This window comes from Budorcas taxicolor, chromosome 11 (assembly GCF_023091745.1).
Source record: "Budorcas taxicolor isolate Tak-1 chromosome 11, Takin1.1, whole genome shotgun sequence".
Lineage (NCBI taxonomy): Eukaryota > Metazoa > Chordata > Mammalia > Artiodactyla > Bovidae > Budorcas > Budorcas taxicolor.
In genome coordinates, this window is record NC_068920.1 from 55,662,145 (window position 1) to 55,687,615 (window position 25,471).

General features: G+C 41.7%; 1 protein-coding gene across 1 annotated transcript in view; it reads right to left on the reverse strand.

The window, feature by feature from the left end:
• Positions 1–14,024: 14,024 nt before the first annotated feature.
• The window catches only part of DST (dystonin), a 522,678-nt gene continuing 511,231 nt past the window's right edge, over positions 14,025–25,471 (reverse strand). Inside the window, exons 98-104 of the mRNA XM_052648315.1 lie at positions 25,165–25,182; positions 22,192–22,309; positions 20,983–21,054; positions 19,847–20,046; positions 19,173–19,283; positions 16,394–16,517; positions 14,025–15,195 (exon numbers count right to left, since the gene is read on the reverse strand). Of these exons, the coding sequence (XP_052504275.1) occupies positions 14,933–15,195; positions 16,394–16,517; positions 19,173–19,283; positions 19,847–20,046; positions 20,983–21,054; positions 22,192–22,309; positions 25,165–25,182 (906 nt within the window). The 3' untranslated portion in view covers positions 14,025–14,932. The remainder of the gene's footprint in view (positions 15,196–16,393; positions 16,518–19,172; positions 19,284–19,846; positions 20,047–20,982; positions 21,055–22,191; positions 22,310–25,164; positions 25,183–25,471) is intronic.

Below are 25,471 nucleotides of genomic sequence, written 5' to 3' on the forward strand. Positions count from 1 at the left end.
CCATTTCCATCTCCAGGGGATCTTCCCAACCAAGGGATCGAACCTGGGTCTCCCACATTGTAGGCAAAAACTTTACTGTCTGAGCTACCAGGGAAGGTGGAGTGAGAAAGAACTAAAAAGCCTCTTGAGGAAAGTGAAAAGAGGAGAGTGAAAATGTTGGTTTAAAGCTCAACATTCAGAAAACTAAGATCATGGCAAATAGATGGGGAAACAGTGGAAACAATGGCTAACTTTATTTTTTTGGGCTCCAAAATCACTGAAGATGGTGACTGCAGCCATGAAATCAAAAGATGCTTACTCCTTGGCAAGGAAGTTATGACCAGATTTCAGGCTCCCTCCTTCATTAATTGAGCAAATACCCAATGAGCCAAACCTCTTAGACAACATACTGAAAAGCAGAGACATTACTTTGGCAACAAAGGTCTGTCTAGTCAAGGCTATGGTTTTTCCAGCAGTCATGTATGGATGTGAGAGTTGGACTGTGAAGAAAGCTGAGTGCTGAAGAACTGATGCTTTTGAACTGTGGTGTTGGAGAAGACTCTTGAGAGTCCCTTGGACTGCAAGGAGATCCAACCAGTCCATCCTAAAGGAGATTAGTCCTGAGTGTTCACTTGGAAGGACTGATGTTGAAGCTGAAACACAAATCCTTTGGCCACCTCATGCGAAGAGTTGACTCATTTGAAAAGACCCTGATGCTGGGAAAGATTGAAGGTGGGAGGAGAAGGGGATGACAGAGGATGAGATGGTTGGATGGCATCACCGACTCAATGGACATGAGTTTGGGTAAACTCCAGGATTTGGTGATGGACAGGGAGGCCTGGCTTGCTGCAGTCCATGGGGCCACAAAGAGTCAGACATGACTGAGCAACTGAACTGAACTGAACTGAACTGAGTGGTATACTAAGTGAATTCCTCTTTGTACTTTTATGTATCTACTACATTTTCTACAATTAGCAAGTGTAGAATTATAATCGGAAACTGGATAATGAAATATATCATTGAATGTATAAAATATGGTTGGTTGTTTAGTTGCTAAGTCATGTCCAATTCTTATGACCCCATGGACTGTAGACTGCCAGGCTCCTCTATCCATGGGATTCTGCAGGTAATAATACTGGAGTGGGTTGCCATTTCCTTCTCCAGGGGATCTTCCCATCCCAGGGATGGAACCTGGGTCTCCTGCACTGCAGGCAGATTCTTTACCAACAGACCTATGAGGGAAGCCCATATAAAATATCCCCCTCCCCAAATGCAGTCAGTATAATAAATCAAAGGAAGGTCCTAAGTAAAGTTCTTCACTAAATTAACTACCTTTGAAACATGATTTGACAAAATCAAGTGATTCTGACACTGACACTTAAAAGATACTGTGCGGGAGGAAGCAGGGGAACACACACATGAACGTACTGACATGATTTGAAATATATTTGAGTGATAGAATCAAAACAAATGCCTTGGGGGACAGGTGCTCCAGTGGTTACGGATCTACCGTGCAGTGCAGGGGACACAGGCTCGGTCGCTGGTTGGTGAACTAGGATCCCACGTGCAGCAGAGCAGCTAAGCCCGCACACCACAGCAACCCAGGCTGTGCGCCGCAGAGCCCAGGTGCAGGGCTAGAGCGTCTGTTCCAGCAACGAAGGATCTCTAGCAACACGACAAAGGTCTTGCTTGCCACAACTAAGACCTGAGGTAGCCTTTTTTTTTTTTTTTTTTTTAAGGCTCTAGCTTTCTAGGAAAAAAAGGTTATTTTTATCTATGAACTTCAGTTCACAGCGTGGAGGCAGAAGACTCCTAGCATTTATTTTTAAAAAAGGGTAAATGCCTTGGACCACTTTGTAAAATAGTCAAACTGACCGAAAACGAAGCAGGAAAAGAAATATACCTTTCCTTCTATATTTTTAGTAAACTTTTTTGGTTAGCTCACATATATGTCTCCACGCCTAAAATAAATATTTGAAAATGGTACCCCATGACATAGTCAGTGGAAAATTCCAACATTTACCCACATATTTTATCAATGAATTTAAGCAAGAAATAGGATATTCAGAAGTCTAACTCAAGTAAGTCATTCAGGATACCCATCTAGCAGCAGGAGGAATCACAACTCTGGTAGCTAAGTGACGAAGCCGCTGTACAGAACTCATGACTCATCTTGTGACAGTCAGAGAGAAAATGGTGTTATAGATTAACTGCTTTCAAGCAGACCATCTTACTCAGTGACCGGTTTTAAAAGGCCACTACTTTCTTGGAACTGGAATATTTGATGAGACATGAAATAATGGAAAATGAATCTAGTTACGGAACTCAAGACATTTCCAACACTCCAAAGAAGAATCTAAAACTATCTCAAGATGCAGCCTGTGGCTCTGGACAGTGCAGGCGTGCGGTTCCCAGGAGCCCGTGACCATGCTTTCCTTGTGAAGTCACTATCTTAGACAGGAATGCAGAGGCCTTGGTGTAATGGTGAGGTAGAGTCGGATGATGACTGGTCTCGGCAGGAAAATATTTATCTACTGGGTCATTTTTAGCTGTGTGAGGCTGGACAAATAACAGCCTCTCTAGCTTTGTTTAAATTATTCATAAAATTAAAATAATACTTATCTACTATTTCAATGACTGGTTGGGAACCTCATATAAGATATATATTTGTGTAAAGAGCTTTGTAAACCAAAAGTGACTTAAAAAAAAAAATCAATCTGGGCGTAACCAAGTACCTAAAAGAGCAAAAGTTTACCCAGGAGAAGCAATTCTAAATTAATCCATGACCAGAAATGGCATTGTAAAGTTTATGCTTTATTTCTCAAGACACTGATTGCTTCAGACTGATTCTGTTCCCACAGATTCACTGGTCAGTTCTCAAACAGGTATTTTATAACTCAATTGTTGACCAGACATATGTCCACTGACTGGTTACTTTTGAAACAACATTTTCTACACTAGCAATTAAAACCATAACTATGTGTATTTTTCTACCTACTTGGTCCTTGTTTCAGAAATGTAGTCTTTATGGTAATGCATTTTTTCTTTGGGCTATAGTTGCTTTAAAATGTTTCGTTATTTTCTGCTGTACAATGAAGTGCATCATCTGTGTGTGTGTGTGTATGTGTGTGTGTGTGTGTGTGTGTACTCTCCCTCTTAGACCTCCCCCCGTTGCCCCCCATTCCACCAACCTTGAGTGCCATCACAGTGCCGAGCTAAGCCCCGGTGTTAATACAGCAGCTTCCCACTATGTTGCACACGTAGTATGCATATGTCAATGCTAATCTCCTGATCCATCCCACCCCAGCTTCCCCTGCTGTGCCCACATGTTCATTCTGTCCATCTGCATCTCTATTCCTGCCCCGGAACTAGCTTCATCTGTGCCATTTTTCCTAGATTCTACATGTATGCATTAATAAATGGTATGTGTTTTTCTCTTTCTGACTTCCTTCACTCTGCCTGACAGATTCTTGGTCCATCCACGTTTCTATATTTTTAACTCATGTCCATAGCCAGATCTAATGCGTATATATCAACATACAAATTTTCTGAGACTTCTGTCTTCTTGAAAGGCTAGAGCTGCACACATACACACACACATCAACCTAATTGGAGCTCTGAAGCACAACCAATTCTAGCTGAAATGCAGGCTCTTCCTCCCTGTCCCTGGACCTAGGAGATTATTATTGCTTTCTCCACGGAGATTCTACTACAAGCACAATGGAAATCAATATAGACTTGGAACAGCTGAGACTAATTTTTAAATGCGGAGGCTGCCAAAATTCACCCTTGGACAATGCCCCCAATATAAGTCCCTCTTGATCATACATCCATACATCTCTTCCTGTGTTCTCATCCCTACCACTCTAGCCTTCCACCAAGTTGATCCAAACTCCCATCCACACCTTATCTTCTTCCCAAGCCTTTTCCTCTGGGTACCCTAAAACCTGATTCTGCTTCTTCCTACAGCTCCAACCCCTTGCTCATCCTTTTGAGTCTGACTAAAAAAACACTCCAACTTTTTTTCTATTTTAAAGATAATCATCAATTTTCTCAAAATCTTCTGGAATTTGGCTTGAGATTACACTCAATTTATAGATTAATTGGAGGATAATTGACATCTTAACAATATTAACTCTTCTGACCAATAAATATAGTACCCTTTAAGTTGTTTTTAATTTTTCTCAACATTTTGTAGTTTGTGTACAAATTTGCATATGTTTTGTTAAATGTATCCCCAAGTATTTTGGGGATTTTGCTATTATAATTTTTATTTTCAGCTTCCAATTCATTATTGCTAGTATGTGGAAATACAACTGATTATACTGACTTTATATATAGTGACCTTGCTAAAGTCATCTGTAGCTTTTTTTGTAAATTCCTTAGGATATTCTATGTGGACAACGGTGTAATCTGAGAATTAAAATAATCTCATTCCTCTTTGCCAATCTGTAAATCTTTCATTCTTTTACTGGCCTTACTGTAGTGCACTTAGCTTCTACTAAGATGTTGAATGGGAGTGATGAGAGAAAATATCTCTGCCTCATTTCTGACCTTGAGGGAAAGCAGTTAGTCTTCCACTGGTAAATACAATGTTAGCTCTTCTTTACCAAGTTAAGAAAGTTCCCTTCTACTCCGAGTTTACTGAAACTTTTTTTTTTTTCTCATGAGCGGCATTTGAAGATCATCAAAGGCTATTTCTGCATCTGCTGAGGTTTTCATATGATGTCTTTTTTTTTTTTAGTCAGTTAATATAATGGAAAAACATGCTTAGCTTTCTAGTGTTAATACAACCTCACATTCCTGGGATAAACTCCTACATTTGGTCACTGTATTAGCCTTCTAGCGCTGCCATACCAGGATACCACAGATTGGATGGCTTAAAAAACAGAAATTTATTTTCTCCCATTTTAGAGGCTATAATCCAAATCTTGCATGCTAGGCTTCAGCATTATGCAAATCAAGAACTTCCAGACGTCTAAGCTGGGTTTAGAAAAGGCAGAGGAACCAGAGATCAAACTGCCAACATGTGCTGGATCATAGAGAAAGCAAGGGAATTCCAGAAAAACATCTACTCTGTTTCATTGACTCCACTAAAGCCTTTGACTGTGTGGATCATAACAAACTGAGGGAAGCTCTTAAAGAGATGGGAAAACCAGAGCATCTTACCCATCTCCTGAGAAACCTGGATGCGGGTCAGGAAGCAACAGTTAGAGCCCTGTATGGAACAGCTGATTGGTTCAGGATTGAGAACGGGGCACAATAGAGCTGTCCGCTGTCACCCTGTTTGTTTAACGTATACACTGAGCACATCATGAGAAATGTCGGACTGGATGAGTTACAGGCTGGAATCAAGATAAGCAGGAGAAACTTCAACAACCTCAGATATGGCAGAAAGCGAAGAGGAACCAAGAGCCTCTTGATGAGGGTGAAGGAGAGTGAAAGAGCCAGCTTAAAACTAAATATAAAAAAAACTAAGATCATGGCATCCGGCCCCATTACTTCATGGCAAATAGAAGGGGAAAACATGGAAGCAGTAACATATTTCCTCTTCTTGGGCTCTAAAATCACTGTGGAAGGTGACAGCAGCCGTGAAATCAGAAGGTGATTGCTTCTCAGCAGGAAAGTTATGACGAACCTAGACAATGTGTTGAAAAGCAGAGATATTACTCTGCCGACAAGGGTCTGCTTAGTCAAGGCTTTGGTCTTCCCAGTGGTCACATACTGTTGTGAGAGCTGAACCGTAAAGAAGGCAGAGCTCCAAAGAACTGATGCCTTCTAACTGCGGTGCTGGAGAAGACTCCTGAGAGTCCCTTGGACTTCAAGGAGATCCAACCAGTCCATCTTAAGGGAGATCAACCCTGATTACTCATTGGAAGCACTGATGCTGAAGCCGAAGCTCCAGTATTTTGGTCATCTGATGCAAACAGCTGACTCATTGGAAAAGCCCCTGATGCTGGGAAAGACTGAGGGCAGAAGAAGAGGGTGTCAGAGGATGAGATGGCTGGATAGCATCATCAATGCAATTGACACGAACTTGGACAAATTTCAGGCAATGTTGAGGGACAGGGAGGCCTGGCGTGCTGCAGTCCATGGGGTCGCAAAGAGTTGGACACAACTGGGCAACTGAACAACAACAACAATCTAAAGTTGCTGTTAGGGCTGGTTTCTGGTGAGATCTCTCCTGGCTTGCAGAAGGCCCTCCTTGATGAGTTCTCACAGTCTTTCCTCTGTGGACCTTCAGTGAGAGAAGTCTCAGGTCTCCCTCCTTCTTGGTGCAAGAACACCAGTCCTTAGGATTAGGGCCCATTTTTATGACCTCATTTAACCTCAGTTATCTCTTTAAAGGCCTTGTCTCTCACTATAGTCATATTGCAGCTTAGAGCTTCACCTTAAGAGTTTGGCCAGGGTAGGATGGGGAGGACACCAGTCAGTCTGTGACAGTCATGATGTATTATTTTTATCATATATTGTTGTATTTGATTTGCTACTTTTAAGGATTATTGCATCCATATTCATGAGTGATATTGGTATTAATATACAGTTTTCCTTTCTTATAATGCCTTTGATTTTGGTATCAAGGTGATTCCTCATAAAATGAACTGTGTTCATTCCTTTTTTATTTTTTTGGATGATTTTTGTAAATTTGATATTCATTTTTCCTTGGATATTTCATGGAAATCACCAAAGAACACATTTAGTACTGGATTTTTCTTTGGGGTAAAGTTTTTTATTATTTTGTTTTCATTGACCTCTAGTTGATTTATAATACCATGTTAGTTTCAGTTGTACAGCATGGTGATTCAGTTATATATATATGTGTAAATATACATATATATGCATATACATATATTCTTCTTCAGATTCTCTTCCCTTATAGGTTATTACGAAGTATTGAGTATAGCTCCTTGTGCTGTAGGTCCTTGTTGGTTACCTATTTTATATAATGTAGTGTGTATATGTTAATCCCAAACTCTTTTGTTTCTCCCCCTTCCCCTTTTGTGAGAACAAATTTGTTTTCTATGTTGTGAGTCTCTATTCTGAAAATAAGTTCATTTGTATCTTTTTTTTCAGATGCCACATATAAGCGAAATCATGTAATATTTGTCTTTCTCTTTCTGACTTCACTTGGTATGATAATGTTTAGTTCCATCCATGTTGTTGCAAATGGCAATATTTCATTCTTTTTTACAACAGTCCATTGTATATATGGACTGTTATACATCTTGATCCATTCATCTGTCGATCGACATCCAGGTTGCTTCCATGTCTTGGCTATTGTAAATAGTGGTGCAATAAACATTATGATGCATATATCTTTTCAAATTACAATTTCCTCCAAATATATGTCTAGAAGTGGGGTTGCAGGGTCATATGGTAGTTTCTTTTTTTTTAGAAATCTCCATACTGCTCTCTATACTGTAATATCAATTCACATGCCCACCAACAGTGTAGGAGGGTTCCCTTTTCCCCACACCCTCTCCAGCATTTATTATTTGTAGACTTTTGATGATTCTCATTCTGACTAGTATGAGATGGCACCCCATTGTAGTTTCTGATCTGCACTTCTCTAATAATTAGTGATGTTGAGAATCTTTTCTGTGCCTGTTGGTCATCTGTATATCTTCTTTGGAGAAATGTCTATTTAGACCTTCTATATATTTTTTTGTTTCTTTGATATTAAGTTGCATGAACTCTGTATATTTTGGAGATTAATTCCTTGTCAGATGCTTCACTTACAAATATTTTCCACCAGTCCAGAGGTTGTCTGTTTTACGGTTTCCTTTACTGTGCAAAAAGATTTTAAGTTTAATTAGATCCCATTTGTTTGTTTGTTTGTTTGTTTTCACTACTCTAGGAGACAGATCCAAAAAGATAATGCTGCAATTTATGCCAAAGGGTATTCTGCCTATGTATTCCTCTAGCACTTCTATAATGTCTGGTTTACATTTAAGTCTTTTATCCATTTTGAGTTTTTTGGGGGCATGGTGTTAGAGAATGTTCTGATTTCTTTCTTTTACATGTAGCTGTCCAGTTTTCCCAGCACCACTTTTTGAAGAGACTGTCTTTTCTCCATTGCATATTCTTGTCTCCTTCATTATGGATTATTTTACTAACGGTGTGTGAACTTATTTCTGGACGTTCTATTGTGTTCCATTGATTTGTTTGTCTTTGTGCTGGTGCCATACTGTTTGATTACTGTGGCTTTATAGTACTGTGTGAAGTCAGGGATCCTTATTCCTCCCACTCTGTTTTTCTTTCTCAAGACTGCTTTGGGTATTTGAGGTCTTTGATGTTTCCTTATAAATTAAAGCAATTTTTGATCTTGTTCTATCAAGAAATGCCATTGGCATTTCGATAGGGATTGCATTGAACCTGTAGATTACGTTCGGTAGTATAGTCATTTTGACAGTGTGAATTCTTCCAGGCCAAGAACATGGTGTATCGTTCCATTAGTCATCTTCCATTTCTTTCATCAGCATCTTAGTTTCCATCGTACAGGTCTTTTATCTCCTTAGTTAGAGTGTTTGTTTAATTTCTCGTTTCTGATCTTTTGTTGTTAGCATATAGAAATACAAGAGGTTTCCGTGTATTAATTTTTGTATCTTATAACTTTAGCAGATTCATGGATGAGCTCCAGTTCTCGGGTAGTGTCTTTAAGATTTTCTATGTGTTGTATCATGTTGTCTGCAAATACTGACAGTTTTGCTTCTTCCTTTCCAACTGGGATAACATTTACTTCTTTTTCTTCTCTGAGGGGCAAAGCTAGGGCTTCCAAACCTATGTTGAATAAAAGTGACAAGAGCGGACGTCCATGTACTGGTCCTGATTTTAGAGGAAATGCTTTCACCTTTTCACCACTGAGTATGACGTTGACTGCGGACTTTTCATATAAGCCTTTATAATGCTGAAGTATGTTCCCTTTATATCCCCTTTCTGGAGAGTTTTTGTCATAATAGATGTAGAATTTTACGAAAATCTTTTTCTGCGTCTATTAATATGACCATATTTTTTGTTCCTCAGTTTGTTGTTTCATCACAGATTGCTGAATTTGGTGTTGAAAAATCCTTCCATCCCTGAAATAAGCCCCATTTGATCATGATGTTTGATCCTTTTAATGTACTGCTGGATTTGGTTTGCTAGTATTTTGTTGAGGAATTTTGTGTCTATGTTCATCAGTGAGATTGGCCTATAATTTTCTTTTTTTTTGGTGATATCTTTGTCTTGTTATCAGGGTGATGTTTGTTATCATGGAAAGAGTTTGGAAGTATTCCTTACTCTGCAATTTTTGGGTATAGTTTCAGAAGGATTGGCATTAATTCTTCTAACGTTTGACAGAATTCTCCTGTGAAGCTCTCTGGTCCTAGGCTTTCATCTGTTGAGAGTTTATAAATCATAGATTCAGTTTCAATATTTGTAACTGATCTATGTATATTTTCTGTTTCTTCCTAGTTCAGTCTTAGGTGATCGTACCTTAGAATTTTTCCATTTCTTCTAGACTGTTCAGTTAATTGGCATCTGGCTGCCTGTAGTGTTTTTCTGCATCTATTAATATGACCATATTTTTTGTTCTTCAGTGTGTTAACTTGTTGCATCACAATGATTGATGCTTTTGAACTGTGGTGTTGGAGAAGATCCTTGAGAGTCCCTTGGACTGCAAGGAAATCCAATGAGTCCATACTAAAGGAAATTGAATATTCTTTGGAAGGACTGAAGCTGAAACCCCAATACTTTGGCCACCTGATGCGAAGAACTGACTCATTTGAAAAGACCCTGATGCTGGGAAAGATAGAAGGCAAGAGGAGAAGGGGATGACGGAGGGTGAGATGGCTGGATGGCATCACCGACTTGATGGACATGAGTTTGAGTGAACTCCGGGAGTTGGTGATGGACAGGGAGGCCTGGCATGCTGTTGATTCAGGCAGGCCTGGCATGCTGTTGATTCATGGGGTCGCAAAGAGTCGGACACAACTGAGCGACCGAACTGAAGGTTAAGTTTGGAGATTTCTTGTTTCCTGAGATAAGCTTGTATAGCTATAAATGTCTTAGAGCTGTTTTCTGCATCTTACAGGTTTCTGAAAATTTTATTTTGAAATATTTACTTATTTGACTGCACCAGGTCTTAGTTGTGACATGCAAGATCATTAATTGTGGTATGTGGTATCTTTCAGTTGTGGCGCAAACTCTCAGTTGCAGCGTGTAGAATCTAGTTCCCTGACCAGGGATCAAACCCAGGCCTTCTGTTTGGGGAGCATGCAGTCATAGTGGACCACCAGGAAGCCCATCATTGGTTTTGGATTATCGGGTTTCATTTTGTCTCTAGGTATCGTTTAATTTTCTCTTTATTTCTTCAGTGACCCATTGGTTGTTCAGTAGCATAGTAGTAACTTCCACATATTTGTTTTTTGCATTTTTTAAATTGTAGCTGATTCTTAATCTCATAGTATTGTGGTCAGAAGAGATGCTTGACAAAAATTTCAGTTTTCTTATTAAATTTACCAATGCTTTGTGTTTGGAAGGAATGATGCTAAAGCTGAAACTCCAGTACTTTGGCCACCTGATGCGAAGAGTTGACTCATTGGAAAAGACTCTGATGCTGGGAGGGATTGGGGGCAGGAGGGGAAGGGGACGACCGAGAATGAGATGGCTGGATAGCATCACGACTCGATGGACGTGAGTCTGAGTGAACTCTGGGAGTTGGTGATGGACAGGGAGGCCTGGCGTGCTGCGATTCATGGGGTCTCAGAGAGTCAGACTTGACTGAGCGACTGAACTGAACTGTGTTCCAGCATGTGATCTATCCTGGAAAATGTTCCATATGCACTTGAAAAGTGTGTATTCTGCCGCTTTCAGATGGAATGCTCTATGAATGTTAATTAAGCCTATATGGTCTAATGTATCATTCAAAGCCTGTGTTTCCTCATTTTCTGCCTGATCTATTGATGTGATGGGTTTAAGTCCCCCAGTATTACTGTGGTAATGTCAATATTTCCTTTCATGTATTTGTCTTAAGTATTGAGGTGCTCCTATATTGGTGCATATATATTCACAATTATTATGTATTCTTCTTGGGTTGATCCCTTGATAATAATGTCATGTCCTTGTCTCTTTAGCAGTCTTTAAATAGTTTTATCTGATATGAGTATTGCTACTCCAGTTTCCTTTTGATTTCCATTCTCATGGAATAACTTTTTCCATCCCCTCACTTTCGGTCTGCAGGTGTTCCTAAATCTGAAGTGGATCTCTTGTAGACACCATACATATGGGTCCCATTAAAAAAAAAAAAAAAGCCAATTCAGGCAGTCTATGTTTTTTGGTTGGGGCATTTAATCTCTCTACATTTAATGTAATTACCTATATATATAGTTGCCATGTTGTTGTTTTCTTGCTTTGTATATTTTTGTAGGTCTTTTTATCTTCCCTTCCTCTTTTGTTCTCTTGTGATTTGATAATTATCTTTAATGTTGTGTTTGGGTTATTTTTCTTTTTTGTGTATCTATTGTAGATTTTTGGTTTGATTACTACAAGGTTTTGATATAGCAGTATGTATGTATGTGTGTATATATAGACACAAATACACATATATATATAATTTGGTGTATATATAAAATTTGGTTTAAGTTGATCTCTCAATTTCAAACATCATGCCTTTGTACTCTCCTCCTCTCATGATTCCTGGTTTTGATATATTTGTGTGATGATTTCCTGCTTTTACTATATGCTTGCCTTTACTGGTGAGCTTTTCCCATTTTGTAATTTTCTTGTTTCTAGTTGTGGCCTTTTCCTTTCCACCTAGAAAAGTTCATTTAGCATTTGTTATACAGTTGGTTTGGTGGTGCTGAATTCTTCTAGCTCTTACTTGTCTGTAAACATTTTGTCAGCTCTTAACTTTCAATTAACCCTGCATTCCTACAGCAGGCTGCACTCTGTAGATCCGGGTAACTGCAGACCTGCCCTGGTCTCAACTATTTCAAAACTCTTTGGCTCATAACCTTGAAACATCGTAACCTATGGCCCTTTCATTAAGCAAGACACCGTTGCTTCTAATTTGCTGAGAGCAGTCAGTCAGCGTAGTTAGGTAACATAACTCCCTCAACTTCTCTCCCGTCCGGTTTTACTGAGGCATAACTGACGCACAGCACTGTGTAAGTCCCCACGCTAACCGCCTTATTTTTCCCAGTCCTTCCTGCTCAAAAGGCATGTCCCTTTCCCTAGGGCCAATTCCTCTACCCTGACATCTGTAGAAGGCACTGAAAGTGAACCAAAAAACAGGCGGTCCTGCAAATCTAGTCCATAACGCCAAGGTTATGAGATCAAAGCCTAAGGAGAGCCGACGACAGGAAGTCAGTGGGGCTCTGAGTGGCGGCCAGGCAACTATTTCCTTGCTCTCTATCTCCAGTTGGTGGAACACTCCTAATCACTTCTGGTTGGTGGCTGCCAGATTAGAATTGGATTTTGCTCAAATAAACTCTTAATAAAAAAATTTTATTGAAGTATAGTTCATTTACGATGTTGTGTTAATTTCTGCTGTACAGCGCACTGGTTCTGTTTTATAGTCATATTCTTTTCCACTATGGTTTATCCCAGGATATTGAATATAGCTCACTGTACTATGTAGTAGGACCTTGTTGTTTATCCATCCTATATATAAGTTTGCATCTGTTAACCCCATATTCCCAGTCCTTCCCTTCCCACCCCCATCCCCACAGCAACCACCAACGTGTTCTCTATGTCTGTGAGTCTGTCTCTGTTTTGCAGGTCTTTTCAAGTTCTTAATTGGCCTCAATTTATCTTTAACAGACCCAATCTTTACAGTGATTTTTACTGCTGTGAGTCATTCCAATGTCATGTTTTTTAAATAAGAAGAAGGAAATACAAAAAGACAAAAAGAAGAGGAAAAGAGAAGGCAATGTACATAGGGGGGAGGAGGACAGATTATAGGAGGACCTCAGAAGTCAGGATGAGGCTCCAGAAAACGAGCATTCAAGAGGAAATAAACATCAGATATCAGAGAGTGAAAAGTTCCCCACAAGGCTGCTGCTAGTAACTGGGAACAGCTCCCCAAGACTCTCAGGAATATTTTAAACCACTTACCTTTCTCCCAAAGTGTATTTTTCTGCTACAAAAAGGCAAAATCCCTAGCTCTTTAACAGGGGCAGCATTCAAATAAGCTGAGATAAAATTATGTTCTTAAATTTGCCTCTGGGCATGTAAGCATATTCAAAGCATCAAAGGAGCAAGAACTTCAACTGCCTTCCCAGATGACGTTTTTACAATCAAATGCATGAATTGTAACACATGATCTCTTAGGTTAGAACTATGCTTCCCATCAAAGGCACACACTTGAGGCCCATGAGAAAGAAGTTTTTGTCCCTTGAAAGTGGTACTGAATTTCTGTCCGTGGAGACTCCAGGTCCTCCATGATAAAGGCCATGTGAGGAAAACATGATTATCACCTTGAACCTGACCACCACCACTGCCACTTGGTGAAATAAATTGACAATGTCACGAGAGAAGTCATAACTGGCCATGGTTCCAAAGGAACCATCTGCTGTCCTTCTAATCATATTTGATGCCATTTTTAATAAAACTCTACCATTTGATTCTTAAATGTACCCAGGCTAAAAGGGTATAACTACATTACCTTGTCATACATTCCCTGCTTTCAGTTCATATCTTTTAGTGATTTATTAACTTTTCCCCTTTTAAAGAGAAGAGGGCTGGGGACCCTGTAGGCTCAGTGTCACCAAGAGAGGCTGGCACATGGTTGGTACTTTTGAATTAAAAGTAGAATGACTGTTAATTTTTATCATTTGTTCATTATATATTATATCCTTGTGTTTCTGTCCCCCAAACTCAGCCTATCACACTGTTAACTCAAGAGAGATCATCCATGTAACATTTATCTAAAACGAATAAATGGAAAAAATTCACTTTAAAGAATCAGTTATTCCATATGTTCAAGTGAATATGTTTTATTAAATGCATACTATAATAATATCTTTCTATAGTATGTGAGTATACATAATAAATTAAAAGGTATATATTTATTAAATATAGATATAATACCAGAACATGATTATTTCAGATGAGAAAATCAAAATAAACCCATTTTTAAGTCTCTTTTGGTCACTCCAAATGGATATTTGCTCATAAAAAAATACACCGATTTGCTTTTTTTCCCTGGGGAAAAAAATTAATTCCATAGCAATGTAGTTAAGGGACATATTTTATTTCATAGCTTTTCTGCAAGCAAACTTGCTTGGATACAAAATGAGTTCAATGGTACAGGTGCTACTGTCCACTCAAGCAAAAGAAAACCTCACATTTAGATGAATGCATTTTATGATGATACTCTTACAGGATACTAGGTCTCAGGTCCGGGTGGCCCCTGGCCTCGGGTGAAGCCATGGGCGCAGAAACGCACAAGAGTCTGGGAGTCTCAGAGCATGGGAAGGCGCAGAAAGCTTCCTGTGAGCTCTCTGTCAGGTAGGAGGATAAGAACCGTGGTGGGTGTGTCTGTCTCTCTGCCCCCAGTCTTGCAGTTTACATTGACATCAGCTCGGAACAGATCCCTGGGGGTGCCTTTTGGCTTTTCGGGGCTTCCAGAGAAGCAGGGGCGTGTCGTGAGGTATCCTTCACGTTAGCGCCCAGTGGAGGGCTGGCTGCCGGGAGGCTGCGGACTTACCTTCAGGCACCGTGTGCTCAATGTAGGAAGCTCTGTGCCTGTCAAACACTCTCTCCCGCCTCACAGAGGGTGTGAGTCCAACCCCAGACTGTCTGACCCAAAATCGTACAGAGGAAAGAAGAAGACAAGTACACAGATAAGGCCATCTGCAGAATTTTAAACTCACCTCTTGCAATATTTCACAATAATCTCTACATCATATGTTACATCTTTCAGACTTAAATAGTAAAGGCTTCAGGAAGGGTCACAGCGGAACCAACTGCACTATCTCTTGGAGGACTTGTCCAGCTTGCTGGCAGGTGACTTCCTCTGGGGCGTGGGGATTTTGGAAGGCTTGGCTCCAGGCGGCCGAGAACCTGCTCGGGGCGTAGGCCTGTGTACGGGGGGGACAGTCTCCACGTCAGAGCACGCGGACTGGATCTCCGAGATGTCAAAGTCCGAGGCGTCACTGCCGCGGCGGCTGCTGGCCCGGCTGCCGGCTTTGCTGCCGGCCCGGCTCCCGGGTCGGCTCGGCGTCCTCCTGGGATCTGAGGAGAGAGAGGGCATAGACAGGTCATCCTGCCCTCTGCGCCCCACTGCCACCGGTTCTCGAAGCTCAACACCACATTCAATCTCAGCTAGTCTGCTGGACACCCAGGAGGTGCTCAGGCAATACCTGTGGGTTTTATGGCCTTGCTGCGACCCTTAAGTGGATAAAATATACAAAAAGCTGGATACACACACAAAGTGGAGGTTGGGGGCCATCCCACTTAAACAGGAATTCCACTGGCTGGACACAGATGGACGGATTAGACGTACTGAACTGGAGACTGTGTTTTCCAAAGTGTGGCAGGTCTGCCCTAGGGACGTGTGCAGTGCAAATGCACAGCACACACTTGGCGCAAATCTTACCTGCAGATAAGGGATTCAAAGCAGAGGGGAACGGAAGACAAAAGCTTTGTTTAAAGAAGCTTCCGCCTTGCTATAAAGAAGGCTGAGCGCCAAAGAATTGCTGCTTTTGAACTGTGGTGTTGGAAAAGACTCTTGAGTCCCTTGAACCACAAGGAAATCCAACCAGTCCATCCTAAAGGAGATCAGTCCTGAGTGTTCACTGGAAGGACTGATGTTGAAGCTCAAACTCCAACAGTCTGGCCACCTGATGCGAAGAACTGATTTATTGGAAAAACCCTGAGGCTGGGAAAGATTGAAGGCGGGAGGAGAAGGGGACAACAGAGGATGAGATGGTTGGATGGCATCACTGACTCAACGGACCTGAGTTTAAGTAAACTCCGGGAGTTGGTGATGGACAGGGAGGCCTGGCATGCTGTGGTCCATGGGGTCACAAAGAGCTGGACACGCCTGAGTGACTGAACTGAACTGAGGCTTGCTATGCTCAGGACCCTGGGGTCAGAAGCAGAGTGGTTGGGCTTTTCCAACCACCCAGAACACAGCCCAGAGCAATTATCAAGCAGCAAAGGAGGCCAGACCTTCTGGCCTCAAGGGGTACATCCTGTTGTAGCTTTTCTTTGATTTCACAGTCACTCTCTCATCTTTCTCTGGTGCTTTCTGAAAGGGAATTTTTGAGTCCCTTATTCCCCTGGCTCATTGATCCCCTACCTTAAATGGATGACTGGGACCACCTGTCATTTCAGAAGCACGTGGCAGCATCAGTTCGTCTTCCCTGACTAGGAAGAAACGGGACTCTCACCTTTAGATCACATCAGGGAGGAAACACCCCAGACTCACCGGCAAACTGGGTCCGCACTCTGGCAGCTGCGGTGGTGATCAAGCCGCTGTCCTCCCCGGAGTGGAAGCCCTTCCCTGACAAGTATCCCGGAAGTCGGAGCTTGCTTCCCTGTATTGGCGTCCCCTGTGGTTAATCAGGGAAAAGACACTTCAGACACTGCGTTTGTCCCGTGATCCTCCACCGAAACCACTTCGCAGGCTGTGGGGACCCTCCGCTGACACTTGGAAGGTGGAGGGGACAGCCTACCGGCTAAACAAGGCACTCGGGTCCCACCTACTAACTTCTTGTTCTCTCCCAGCATTCAGAGGGAACCCTCTAAGGGAGAGGAGTCCATGTCAGAGAGAAGGTATGAAAACAGAGGCAACAAACTGTGAGTATGTTAGTATTTCTCAGATAGTCAGTGAATACCACAGGGTTCAGAGTTCAGCCAAAAAAAGAGGATGGTGATGGCATGGTACAGAGAGAAGATGCGGCTCTGAAAACCTGTGTTTGGATTATCTGCTGCTTGCAAGGCTTTTAGGGACCAAGACAGAAATAAACAGAACAGAAAGAAAATAAGAAATGCTTAGACAGCCATCATTTAAACAAACAAAATGGCCCCCCAAAGTGACATTTTATTAATTTGTAAGACGTCACTTTTATCTCTTGGCCCTATCACCTTCTATGGTCCTTACACACAAGATACCTAGGCAACATTTTGGGATGATTCTCTTAAAATTCTTACAAGCATTCAAGTCGTCACAACTATGAAATTTTTAGAAGTCTAAATCACTGCACCTTTTCTTCATCACTACAACATTTGAAAATTCTCCCAAAGTTAAAAAAAGAAAAAACAAATCTCCTGAGAAGTATAAGGATATCACATTCCTCAATGAGCTCACAGTCAGGGAGCTGTCTGGAGGAAATAAATCTATATAATTATGTGTGCTTTTTAAAATTAATTTTCCTTTATCAAATACTTTTAAATGCTTAATAAAGCATATGTAAGACCTCCTGATACATCAGACTTGCAATTTGTTAATATTAGTGATATTCATAACAAATTTACATACTCTCTATACATTTAAGTATAGAATGTAAACAGAATTCATAGATTACTTGAGTGTTCAAAATATTATCACACATCTAACCACAAACAATCCTCACACTTACCTAATCACTTTTTCACAATGATGAAAGAGGAGGGCTTGAGGAGGGCAGTAACTTCCCCAAATGAAGTCTGACAGCTCTGCTCCAGCTAAATCCCTAACTTAGAATCTCAGCAACGCAAGAGAGAGTGAGGGCTCGCAGGTGATGAACCATATTCTGCGAGGTGACAGTTCCTGCCCCCGGAACACCAAAAGCACTCGTCAGGTGCCTTGATGCGCTTGATTTTACGATCACAAAGCTACTCTGTCCTCTGAAAGACCCCTCCACGGAAGAATAGTGTTGTTTTGTCTCATGAGGCTACTTGAAATCATACCTAGTTTTCTATTACCTAAGGACTTTAATTTGGTGTGTGTGGGGGAGTTTCCACTTTTTAAAAACTTGAACTAACGGAGTAGCATAGCCCTAAATATTTAAAACAAACGTTTCATGTAAGGTTCCCTCCTCTGCTTTCAGTTCTGGCCACAACAGATCCATCAGAAGTGACACCTTGAGACAGAACATGTGTTACTAAACCACATCGCTCACTCAGGGGAAGGGAGAGGATCGAGTGGCTGGGGGAAGAGGACTGGTTTGTGCCCGATTCTACCTCCATCAGCAATTTCCATTTACATCGTTCCGATCTCAGGAGGGCAATATTTCCCCTGCCTGCCTCTCATTATGGGTGTGAGGGTTAAATAGTACGTAAGAGTTTTGGAAAAGCATAAAAGGCTTTCGAGAGGTACTAACTTACTTGCATCCAAGAGTCCTTGCCTTTAATATGAGATACCTCCTTTGTTTCAGGAAGAGTTATTTAGAGATTCTCCCCCACCCAATTCTTGTGATTCTGCTCAAATACACACCTACGGCTATCATTTTAAAGAGAAGTTTCTTTAAAAGACATATGGTTGACCTCCTGTTGAACATAAATGATCTGGTATAGGCGTTAACTTGGCAAATCTTATATCACCTAAACATCTTCTCCCCATAGAGCATGTCATTTAAAAAAGAGCACACTGACTAAAAATCATTAAGTCTAACAAAGATACACACCTTTTGAGAAAGAGAGAGAACTTTGTGTCTGCCTGAGCCCCTGCTCTCCTGCACTGATGACTAAAAGGCTGTCTCAACCACCCAGTGTTCTTGGACAGAAGTAAACACACCAGACAGTCAGAAGGACCTTGTCCAGAGAGAACACTCAACCCACATTCTTTTAAGTGATTCTCTTGCAAATAACACTGCCTCTCACTCTCTCCCAAAAAGGATTACAGTACTTCCTGCCGAAGCTATGTCTAGAAGCAGAAGGATACCATCAGCTTGAAAAGAAACTGGACTCAGGTCTGGGTATAGTCTCCTGTACTTCACTCTCCCAGGGGAGAAAAGCAAAAGCAAGTATGAGCAAGAGAGCAAAAAGCAAAAGTGATCAAGGGCCCGCAGTGGTGGCAAGGTTAAGGAGCTACAAGCCATCTTTTCTGTCGACCCCCTACTCTCGTGTCTGCCTAGAAATGCTGGGTTGAGACTTATTACACAGAAGTCTTTAAAAAGACACAGTATTGTCAAGAGCGCAGTTATCAAGGGGGAGGTGCGGCAGGGCTAGTGGGTGATAGTCAGTTAAAGGCAGCTGTTAGGCTGGAATCTGGGGCCTTACGATACCTCTGGAGATGACACGGGAAAGTCAGGGCACTCAGCTGGTTTACAGGGAGTTGACACCTTGCTGTTTGTCAACCAGGGTTTACCATAATTGCGTGTTAAAGGATGGAGAATCTGTATGGAACAATGGCAAATCAAACGTGAAGGATGGAAGATAAAAAGCAAAGCCATGGAAAGAGAGATTCACAGCCACTCATTTTGCAGTAAGAATGATCATCATTAAAAACAAACGGAAAGGTCTGATGGCAAATCATACACACCAAAAACATGAATGAAGCTTTAAAAAGAAAAACCAGGCTAAAAGGTATGAAAGTCTCCAAACAGACTGTCTCTGTATGGGCCACAAGGCAAAGGCATACACACACACAAAAATACACACACACACACATTTAATCCTGCATCTTCCATATTGTGACAAGGGACACATCTGGAGAAAGCTGGTCCTGCAAATTCTAGGAACCCCAAACACGGAAAAGCAGAGTCTAGCACAGCAGTCCCCAAGCTTTTTTGGCACCAGGGACTGGTCTAGGAATGACTCAAGAGCACTGCATGAATTGCGTACTCTATTCCTATTTATGATTACAGCAGCTTCACCGCAGAACATCAGACATTAGATCCCAGAGGCTGGGACTGCTGCTTTAGACGGGGAGTGTGGAGGAGAAGAAAACGCGTCCTACCTTGGGCGTGCTGCTGGCAGGGACCTGCGGGGAGGCGGCCTGGCCGGCCTGGCTGGACACGGACGTGGACCGGTTGGGTGAGGCTGCCCGGGACGAGGGCCTGGATCTCCGGCCCCGCGGCCGGAAGGCAGCCATGCCCTGAGTGGTTCCATCCGCCAAGATGAACTTCTCACGCAGCTCCACGTTCGTCCTTCCTTTAGCTGGATGGTGGAACACGTGACAAGGCACATACACAAAAGAGGAAGGGGGAAAAAAAAAAAAAGAGGGGCTCAGTCGTGTGTGGGGAAAAATCGCCACCGGGCACCACAGACCACGTGGAGGATTGCAAGAACACCTTTTTGCCATGCCAACTCCAACTCAGCATCACAAAAAGTCAAATGCATTCCTTTACAATGCATTCCTTTTGGATACAAGTAAGTTGGGGGAAGAAAAAAATAAAAGTGTGTTTATTCTAACACTAGACACCAGCAAGAAGAACCACTATTAAAGAGAGAGTCAGCATGAAAATGACAAGCTCATGCTCAAATACTGTTAATCCACCCGCTACTGATGCCTGCAGTGTTTCCCTATGCCATCCCCACCCCAGGGGGACCAGGGAGGCAGGGACTATGGCTTTTGTAGCTACTACTGAGGTCAGGAGATTGAGAGCAATATTTCAGCATCAGGATTAATTGAACAGTTATACAGAATGAGAGATGGGTTATTATCATGATGACAACACATAACCTTTAGGGTTTTTCACTTTCAAGAAGGCGGCTGGTATTTTTATTTTATGCCTTAAAAACCTGGTTTTACAACATGCAAAATAACAAACGCCAGACCCCAGGATCTGGGAGGTCATCCATGATTCAATACTCAGACCAACACATGTGCACGTGCTCTTGAGGCGCCGCCAGAGCCTCACATGTAGGGCATTGGCCTGTGTTTGATCACGGACGCAACCCCTGCGTCTGCAACACTGGAAGGGCGTCCCATGTCGAGAGTTTCAATTTGGAAGCACCAGCTCAGTTGGATGTGAGTTAAGCCATACGTGATGGATGAAGCGCGTTATTTGAAAACAAACAACGAAAGCAAGAATGTCAAAGGAGGAAAGAGGAGAGGTCAGAGGGGGAGAGGCAAAGAGAGGGGTCGCCAACCTATAGTAGGCTGAGTAGTAGTGATTGAAGAGTTTGATTCCGAGCGTAACATTTTACTCCCATGATGATGAACTAGAAGAAATGACACAGGAGACCAATCACATTCAAGAGAACTGTTAGCAGAAGAAGAAACACAGCACACTGGTTGACTACGCCAAGGTTGCTCAGGCCGGGCCTTGGTGCACAGTTTAGCAGAGGGGCACGCACAGGGCTGGCTCGGGAGGAAACCCGCACCTGGAAGGCCGCGCCCCGGTCAGGCTGCCTTTCTCAGGCAACCGCCCAGAGCACTCTGCCTTCCCCCTTGTTTCATAAGCGGAGCTGTGCTACCGGAGGTTGCACTGTTTCCAAAATACACAACAAAAGGGCGCCTTTGCTTTTGCCTCACTCCTTTAGGCGCAATCACCCACGGTGGCCAGCAGGGGGCCCCGCCGACTGGCCGCCTGAGCCCAGTCCCACCCGCCGGAGCGTGTGCATCTTAGGGCGCTGATCTGTAACTTCAAAACTCAGAGTCAGATCAGGAGCTTATTGTTTAAAAATTTTTTTCAATGCTGCTTTCCTCACCTCCCCCTAATTTCAGAAACACTTTTGCTTTCAAACTTCTCCTATACAGTATCTTCAATCATCATCACTCGATTTTCTTTCCTCTTACTTTGCTTTTCAATGACAGAGGAAATCCTGTCCTTGGCTGGAAGAATCGCTCATTTTGAAAACGGCAGATGGGGGGGGTGTCTCATACAGAAAAATACATTCTAGTGTTTCCCATCCCCCAGTCTCCTAGCTATCCAGAAGTGGAAAAAAAGGGAAAAAAAAAAAAAAAGAGCGAGGAACACAGTTTACATGATTGCCCCAAGTTCTTTGGGAACTTCAGGCTGACAGACCAACGTGAACATTCATCATATTGGGCTGGCCAAAAAGTTCGTTTGGGTTTTTCCGTAACGTCGTACGGGCAAACCCAGGAGAACTTTTTAGCCAACCCAATAATATATGACCAAAATGAGCCTCAGTAAGTTATTTTTAGCTAACTTTTTAAAAAACGTTTGACTTCATATATTGGGAGAATATATCAAGTTTTGATATACTGGAGCACAGTTGATTAACAATGCTGTGATAGTTTCAGGTGTACACCCAGTATATTTTTGATGCTGGAAAATAACACAAGATGGACATACTTGCACAGAGTGACTACCCTGACGGTAAGCGTCTCCTTACCCCTGCAAGGGTCGTTTTTCACTAGGAACTCATCGAGCGCCATCCATCCACCTCCAACGCGAACCATCACGGTGCTGCGCAGGATGCGGACGAGCCGGAGTTGCTGGGAGTCTCCAAACTGGGAAGGGGAAGAAAGAAGACCCTCTAATTGTCCAGAGTAAATCTCAACCAAGGCAGGAAGTGCGATCTGCTATAAGCAACCAACTCTAACTTCTTGCTTAGTTCGCAGCGATTAGTAAAATCTCAGAGAGGGGTTTGTCATGATCTGCGTTAGACGGCTGCATGCTGATTTAGCCCAGAGGAAACAGGGTGAAAAAAAGATGACGAAGGTTATCACGTGTAATCCTGAAGCTTTCTTCTAAAAATGATTTTTCTTTCTTACGACAGAAATAACATTAGTAAAGAAGTAACTGAAGAATGTTTCTAGAGATTAAACACAGCCATGAAATTAACCACTGATCCAGTCTCCTGGGGCTTCCAGGAGGTAACATGATCCTAAAGAAAATTTAATAAACTCTGATTCTTCTTCATGAAAACTTCCTCTTACACCTAAAGCTGTTGGAAATTTGTGGCAGAAATGTTTATAAACTCATCTGCTTTCTCTAAGCAGTTCTGACTTCACGAAAGAGACAATAAATGATCGTGACTAATAAAAATTTCACAGTTAAATAAAATTTCTGCATCACTAATGATCTGGTAGGCTAATTTGTTAAAGGCTAGATTAACATGCCATTTTAGATTACTGTCATTTTTGGACAGACACTGACACATTAGGAATGATACAGCTTTTAAATCTAAAAGGCTTTCTTTAAAGCTGTATGTATCAAAATTGCTGACACTGAGAAGCATTTGTCTTTTCTGCTCTTTCAGTGGATCTCCATCACTCAGATATGCTACAAATTCTTCAACTCTTGAATACACATGTAGACTGCAGACTGTTTCTGATCATAAGGTTTATTTACTATGAAAGCCCATGAGAAATGATTTTATACCCTTAAATCATTTCTAACAAGCTCATGACCAACTTAAAAAAACCACCAGACTGAATTTCATGGTTGCCAACCTGGCGGATACCATAGCAAAATGAACAGTCAAGTTGACATAAAGAGCTTCTTTTTAAGGCAGGGAACATACAATTGTGACTATTTGTCTGGGCTCATGAAAGATAAATAGAAAAACCTGAAGTAGAAACAATTGGCTGCTTTTCATAAATTTTAACGCTGAGTTTCAGGAAGAGAACACTAGAACAAAGCCAACCATCCCAGACCCTGAAACTCAGAAGGATCCAGAAAGCATGTAAAATGTACCAGTGGGACTCAGACAGTCACATCAAACTTTTTTACATTGCTTTTTCTAAAATGGTTTTTAAGCCTTGAGATTTCAACTCTCCTGTAACTGAACCTGCTCGTGAACTGTAAATTAAAATTTAAAAATCAAAATACATATTTAATTTGTTAGAAAAAAATTGGTGCTGCTAATAAGCAAAGGGAAAGGAGGGGATTCAAAGAAAATTACCCTTAAGGAACCAGATAATCAGACCATACACTTTTGGTCCAAGATTACACTGAAAACAAGCTTTAAGGATATAGATAAATATTTATATCACATACAAATAATATATTTATTTTATAGGGATGATAGTTCAATTTATTTCCATCATACTAAATATGAATAAGTTTAAATTTTGAGATGGCATTCTCTGACAGGTACCATTGTCTTTAGAATTTCCCTGATTTTTTCAACAGCTAAATTGAAGGAAAAAATACATAATGTTGTTGTATTTTCAGTGACTTAAACCTTTGGGGTCATTTCATCCTTTCCAAAAATAAAAGATGCTGTCACAATTATTAGAAAATAACAAGAAAGGGAAAGTAACTTCTTATGCAAACTAATGGAAGGTTTCAAAACATCTATTCAAAATGACTTAAGGATTTTATTTGAAAAAATAATTTGCTTGCAGTAAATGATACTTGGTCATTTGAAACTTAAGATCTAATCTGACTTAGAAACTGAGGAACAGAGTAATATCTACAGATATGGCCAGATATTCTGGAGGAGGGCATGGCAGTGCACTGCAGCATCCTTGCCGGGAGAATCCCATGGACAGAGGAGCCTGCTGGGCTGTCGTCTACGAGGTGGCAGCGAGTCAGACACTGCTGAAGCAACTCAGCACACACAGATGGTCAGACATCACAAATAGCATGACTGTTTTCAGAAGCACAGAGTTAAAAAGAAAAAAAAACTTTCCTTGTTTAAATCAAAATATGACTTCTCTTGTTTCTAGTTATATATTCTCATCTTGGTCAGTCTATTCCGACTTAAATCTGAGGGCAAAATGGCATAAGCACGGCTAGGATTTCGTGCAAGTCACAAGAGAAACCGTTCCTCACAGGGGTGCGTATCATTTAAGACCATCAGAGCAACACTTTACTCAGAACGCAAAGCCCTAACTCGATGAATCAGGGCACACGGATGACGGCTGCTCCAGAGAAAACCATCACCGAGGCTGAGTGCTATGCTGACCACTCTGAGCTGTCCTCCCAGGTCACTGCCAGAGGCTGGCCCTATTCTCACTGCCCTCCTCAGAGCAACCTCCTCCTCAACGGCCAAGCACCAACAAGACCACACGGAGACTGTGAACAGTCAAGTTTGTGCAGTGATGAGTAGTTGCATATGACAGGTGGGAGCAGGATTATCAAAGACAGGGCTGAAAGCTGCACTGCAACGCTGCGCCTAGCCAAACTACGGCTGATTATCTGGTTTGCTTGAAGGCAATCTCCTCATGTGAGACACAAAGCAGAAAGGAGTCCCGGATCAAGGACCCTTATAGCGTTGACAGAAACACCACGCCAACCAACACTGCAGCTGCTAGGGGGACAGCATGGGAAAGACGGGCCAGGGCAAGCTTTAATGACTATGAATTAAAGTTAAAAAACCATTGGGAACTGGAGAATACATTCCACTGGTTTATACCTGATTTCCCAGGAAGAACTGATAAAAAAAAATGAAAAATGGAAGAAAGACACAATTAGTTCAACAGGAAACTTTTCATATGACTCCAGAAAACACACACACACACACACACACACACACACACACACTCACTCACTCTCACACTTTGGGATTCTGGATTAGTATCTAGTTTAGAGATGTGCAGGTACCCATTTTTCCCAACTTCAAACCAAATAATCTGAAAATTTTCTATGCAAGGTTTTTGGAAAGTCTTTGGGTTTCAAATTTAAGGTAAAAATTCAAATGTATACTGGGTTGGCTAAAAAAG